Source organism: Lygodium microphyllum, chromosome 29 (assembly GCF_053477565.2).
Source record: "Lygodium microphyllum isolate KBCC chromosome 29, Lygodium_microphyllum_v1.1.10, whole genome shotgun sequence".
NCBI lineage: Eukaryota > Viridiplantae > Streptophyta > Polypodiopsida > Schizaeales > Lygodiaceae > Lygodium > Lygodium microphyllum.
Window position 1 is genome coordinate 68,827,663 of NC_141163.1, and position 6,035 is coordinate 68,833,697.

Genomic DNA, 6,035 nt, shown 5'->3' on the forward strand with positions numbered 1-6,035 from the left:
GGATTCCATTTCCTGAGCATACATTTGAGTTCTCATCTGTATTGTGTTCTTTCTTTCCCTTTCTCTTTTGTCTTGCGTTTCAACAGTTTATTACAGCTTATGTTTACGCTTCCATTGCTACACCACTTCTGACACTTTTCTCAATTTCTCAATTCTCCCAATGGGAGCAATACCTACTGGATATGGTCTAGCAACTAAGAAAACAAAACATTAAAGAAAGTTGAATAGCACAAGGAAGAAAGTTCACTCTTCTTTTAACTTCCAGTTGATTATGCCTTTTTGGCATCCAAAGTTAAATATATAAACAATGATTGATGTACCAAATTTTTCCCTTTAGGTCACTTTTGGCCTCCACAAGACACATCTCTCTCTCTCTCTCTCTCTCTCTCTCTCTCTCTCTCTCTCTCTCTCTCTCTCTCTCTCTCTCTCTCTCTCTCTCTCTATGCATGTGATCAAGTGGCCACCCTAGTGGTAAGCCACTTGTTTCATTAACCTCCCTGACCTTGGTTCAAATCTCACCTTTTAAAACCTATACTAAATAACTGTGCACAGTGTAGGAGTTGAACCCAAGATCTTCTAGTTACCATGTGTTCAACTTAACCAACTAAGCTACACCTACTTGATGTGTCTCTCTCTTTTTTTATTGTAAGGTGCCAAGTCCCCTCATTCAAGTGAGGTAGCACTACTCAACTGTCCCTAGGAATTGATCTCAAGTGGAATGCGCACACACATCGCTAGCGTAAACCAACTTGCCTCATAGGTTGTTGGCCTCTATGTGTGTGTGTGTGTGTGTGTGTGTGTGTGTGTGTGTGTGAGAGAGAGAGAGAGAGAGGCTACCCTAGTGATAAGCCACTTGTTTTATTACCCCCCTAGCCTAGGTTCAAATTTCACTTTTGAAAAACTATACTAAACGACCATGCAGAGTGTAGAAGCTGAACCCAAGATCTTCTAGTTACCACATATTCAACTTAACCAACTAAGCAATACCTACTTGGTATGTCTCTCTGTTTTTTGTTGTCAGGTGCCAAGCTCCCTCATACAAGTGAGCCAGCACGACTCAACTATCCCTAGGTATTGATCTTAGGTGGAACGCACACGCACATGGCTAGCGTAAACCAGCTCGCCTCATGAGTCGTTGGCCTCTCTCTCTCTCTCTCTCTCTCTCTCTCTCTCTCTCTCTCTCTCTCTCTCTCTCTCTCTCTCTCTCTCTCTCTTTCTCTTTCTCTCTCTCTCTCAATCCACTTTTAACCTCATTGTGTTTGACCTTACTGTGTTTAAGAAATCCCCCATCATTTTATGAGCTAAAATGCACATGCATGAATGTAAAAATCTCTTGAGATAGTGAAACTCTAGCGCTCCCAAATGATAAGAGCAACAATAAACCATCTATCTAAAAAGTTGGTGCCTGTCTTCATCCAAGTTTGAATAATCACAAGTATTTCCGTTATCACAATTAAGATTTAATAATAATAATTCTACGTTTCTTTTGATCACTCCCAACAGTTAATTAACCTTTCCATACAATTGATCAATGTCACTACTATTGCTTGCAATGTATACCAAAAACAACCGAACCTCTACATAGATTTAATGCAATGTTATTTTTGCACATGCAACCCCTAGAATTGATACTTTGAGAGTATAATAACAAACTTTAGAAGAGTACATCTACAGCCACAAACGAAATGATGCCGCTATGTACAACAGGAGTTTGAAAGCTGAAGCAACAGTTGGAAGTCAAACATGCTGCTTGCATATATGATATATAAAGTATGGAAGCATTTGTACCACATTGAAATTTCTCAAACCTTACATCATCAGCAGTCAGAAAATTAGCTTACCCTCATGCTATAACTGATCTATAATTGCTGCAAAACTGTGCTAATCCAGCTTGATTGGCAGGCTCTACATTTTGCTGAATTCGAAGAGGAAACTTCCCTGGTAGACTTGATGATGCCCTTGCCAGAGAATTTACCAAATATTCCTTAGAATCTCGGATCTCCTTGACAGGATCGTCCTCTTTCTTTTCTGCATTATGCAGAGGTGCATAAGCTGCAGAGTACCCAACACTTTCATCAAAGTCAGGTGCATCCTTTTCATCATCAACTCTCTCTTGCTCTGGTCGAACCAGAAGTGTTATTAGGCTGTTAAGTAGCCTACCCCATACTGATGAAGCAGTGTCAGCCTGCAAATTGGGATACTCACAGAGCAACTTTGTGGCAGCTACAGAACAAAGCTTAACCTCTAGATCCCCTGTTATGGTAGAAAGGTAAGGGATCCAGAATGCCTCAACGAGGTTCATCATGAGATCTTGCTGAACTACATTCACTGACTCAACCAGAGTGCTGAGCCCATATCTCACACAGAAAAGAGACATGAAAATGATTAAAGACTTTATGAACTTTACGGTCCGTTGGTTGTGCAATCTCATGAAAAGGATCTTCCAAATAGCCTCAATATAGCTAGAAATTGTCTGGTAGTCTAAATATTCCACAAGGGTGTTCAGGATGAAAAATCCATGATGATCAGTACTTTTGGAGTTTATAAGCTTTTCAAACACGCCTAAAACCTGATTCAACTGCCCTGCCTGTAAAATCTCCTGTGCAGCCTTCTGTAAGTATGCTTGCAGTAGCCGCACAAGTGCAGGAATATTAGCTTGCCTTTGCCAGAGTGTGGGGCTCAGAAGTGGTGGGAAGACTGCAATATAAGTTGCAGGAAGTGGTGGATTGTGAGCTTCAATGAGCTGAGCCAGAATTTGAAATACATAAGGTGCAAATTCAGTAACATCGAGCGCCAGTATATCTTGGAAAGCTGGAAAAAGCTTGGTCTCAAGAGTTGCCAGCAACTCAGCACTTGCTTCGCAACTTCTCCTAACAAGGGCAGCTATAGCTTCAAATAAGTAATGGTTGAAGCTGGGGTTGGTGGGATTTTTATATACATTGGAAAGAATGACCACCAACTGATCAAGACAAGTGGGAGCATACTGCAGAATATCTCCAACAGACAGGACCCGCATGATGCATTTCATCACATACACATTCTCTTGTGATTCTGGCAACTTCAGGGCACTAAAGAGGTTAGTAAGAAGAGTTGATGAAAAGGGGGCCAAATCAGGTGCCGTGAATCGCAGCTGCTTGCCATCTCTAATGATTAGCACCTTCTCAATGCAGGTGGCTGCATATGAGTGAACCACATTTGATTCAGCCACTAGAAACCTGACCAGATGAGGCATTAATGTAAGTGCTACCTGTTTTGGAAGCTGGCTCCGGAAAGTTGTCACAAACTTCACAGCATCCGCTTTAAGTACAGGCTGCGAGTTCACATCTTGTGTCTGCAGTTCAGGAAGAATAGCTGAAGCAAAGAACTGTTCAACGTCAACCAGATTTGAGCCCACTGAGACACCTGACGCTTGCTTGGGAGCCAATGCAATAACCAAGTAGATGGCACAATCCTTTTCCTTCCAGTTTTCTGAAGGATTAGCAGCATACTTTTCCATCATTCCTCTCACATAAAAAGAGAACATGCTATTAACCTGCTGACTATAGTGAGTAGATAGCCCTTTTACCAGCTCACATGCTGCACGTCTGCGAGTATCTAGATCACTTCCTTCCATGTCTCTCCTAATATATTCCATTTGATTCATTTCAAAGAGTTCTATATCATCTCCCCTGAGTTGGACATTTGGAATCACAATGCTCTCACAGATCTGCTTCAGGGCATCAGGTTGGTTGAACAGCTCATGATGGACACTTTTGCTTATAGTGGTTAAGAATTTGATTGCAGTAGTTGCCAACCTGTCATGACTCGGAGAGAGAGATACTTTCATTAGAAGACCCCATACATCAGATGCAAAACCTGGCAGGTAATCCTTGAATTCTTCCTCGTTCTTTTCCATGTACAGATTGATGTTTTCAATAATGGCTGCTTTCAACTGGTCAACCACACTCTCTTTATCTTGGTTGTTTTCTTTCAACAAAGGATTCTCATAGATCAGATATTCATGAAACATAGTCATCCATTGTTTCATATTGTTTTCAAAAAACTCTGGCAATTCCTGAGAATTAAGAGAGAAAAAAATCCTACAGCAAAGCCGTTGACACTCAAAAAGTGGCTTGAGTGTGCCAGGAGCTTGAGCATTTGACTGAATTAGCAGGCTAGTCTTGAGAAAGATATCCAAGAGGGGGGCTGCAAAGTTATCCAGGCAAAACTTCAAGTTAATGTACAGCTCGTTGCTTTTGTAAGAATATCTAAACTGCTTAAAAATGGTGTTTGCTGTTTGAAGGATCCCATTAATGACTGTGTAGTCAGTTGCAGATTGTAGGCTGGCTACAAGCTCGGGCAGAAGACCCTGCCATTTTGCGGGAAACTCATGTTCACTAATAATCGCTAAGGCTTCGCTGAGTTGGCTTTGGATCTTTGAAGGTGACCGCAGCATCAAACCAACAATAATCGATTTTATTTGCTCCTTCTCTGCATCATTGATTGGCACAAGTGAGGAATCATCAGAGACGTTCCAACGGTATTTGACATGATTCTTGAAATTCACAGCTGCCGATTGGCGCACTTGTTCATTCACAGCTGCATCAGAGAGCAACCTGAGCACAGCCAAGCCATATCCAGGCTGATCGGCTGTCTCCTTCAAAAAAGCCTCAGCTGCTTTCCTTGGCTCTGGACTTGGGGTCAGAGACTGCAAGAAGCAGTTGGAAAGAGTCTGCAGCATTTCATCTGAGGGCTGCATTGTGACAACCAGGATTGAAATATCTCTCTGTGGAGCTGGCCTCTAAGACGCTGCACCATCCAAAACATACATCTGATCAAATGTAGCATGTGAAGAACACCATTAAAAAATACACCTTTCAAGTTTCAAGCTTAGTGATAGAAAGGCACACAATCTCATGACGATCAACGAGCTTTAAGATCATCAACAAGAAACCAGGTAACCGCGCTATTTTAGAGCAATCCCTGCTATATTGACATGACTATAAGTGTGCATCCTTAATGAAAGCACTCCTATGCACGGAGTAAAAACGACCATAACGAATGGATCATCGCAAGAAGCCTTTTTCTTGCTACTATTCTATGCGCCCTGCTTTATCAGCACGGCATTTCAGCCATCAGAGATCCCGCGGCTAATTCCATAGCCTTTACCGACTTCAGTGTGCAGCTAGGGTTTACAAAAGGAGGATCGCATGAAAAGAGGAAGGGAGAATACGCGAAGCTTACCTGGATTTTGGCTTCTGCAACTTCCTTCGTTCCTGCCTTCCTTCACTTCGACAGCCTTGCTCGCTTTGGATATCCGCAGCAGACTTGAAACGAGGAGGGAAACGTTTGCATTAAGGCCTTTTACACGCAGCCACGCTCGCACCTACTAACACTTTCGGCGATGTCAATCGGCATTTCTCCAAAGCCCTTCGGAAAATGAAATTTTGACATGTTGGCATGGTGCATCTAAAACATCCATTTAGTTCATTAGATCAAGTTAAGCCACTAGCCTAGTGTTAGAGCCCCACCATGCTATTGACCTGCACTTTGGCACACAACATATGTGGGACTTCACAGTGTCGTGCAACTCGCTGATTAACAATGGACCCCATTACCAATGAGTGAGAAGGTATTGAGAGGACAGAGAAACACACTAGGAGGAGAATGTGCATGTCAAAGGTGGTAAGAGAACGAAGGAGCCGGCCTATAAAATACAACCACATGCATTTGCTATGACTAGTTCACAGAGTGCCTCCATTTTCAGAGGTGCTACATCGACTTGATGGAGTCACAATTTTGACAAGGTTAAAGTTACACTTGATTTTGCAAACTTACTCAAGTTGATTTATTTGCACTTTGTCCAAACCCTTAGACGTAGGACAATAACATGGTTAAGAGCAAAACACATTTATTTGGTTCATTAGATCCATGCTATCAGGTCAAATGGTGTGTGGCCAAGTCTGATTGACTTTTGCTCTAGAATAAAGGCAACTTCATGATGTAAAGGTCATACCCACAAAAACAAGCATACTAGGTTGACTCCAACAAGTTCG

The 6,035-nt window shown here is 42.1% G+C and overlaps 1 protein-coding gene across 2 annotated transcripts in view; it reads right to left on the minus strand.

Annotated features, from left to right (window-relative positions):
- Window positions 1-5,415, minus strand: part of LOC148010753 (cellular apoptosis susceptibility protein, putative / importin-alpha re-exporter) — a 28,721-nt gene extending 23,306 nt beyond the window's left edge. The window contains exons 1-2 of one of the 2 annotated variants that reach the window (XM_087671157.1): window positions 5,224-5,415; window positions 1,842-4,788 (exon numbers count right to left, since the gene is read on the minus strand). In XM_087671157.1, the coding sequence (XP_087527283.1) occupies window positions 1,844-4,738 (2,895 nt within the window). In that variant the 5' untranslated portion in view covers window positions 4,739-4,788; window positions 5,224-5,415 and the 3' untranslated portion in view covers window positions 1,842-1,843. The remainder of the gene's footprint in view (window positions 1-1,841; window positions 4,789-5,223) is intronic. The other variant, XM_087671156.1, reaches the window with a different exon arrangement.
- Window positions 5,416-6,035: the final 620 nt, after the last annotated feature.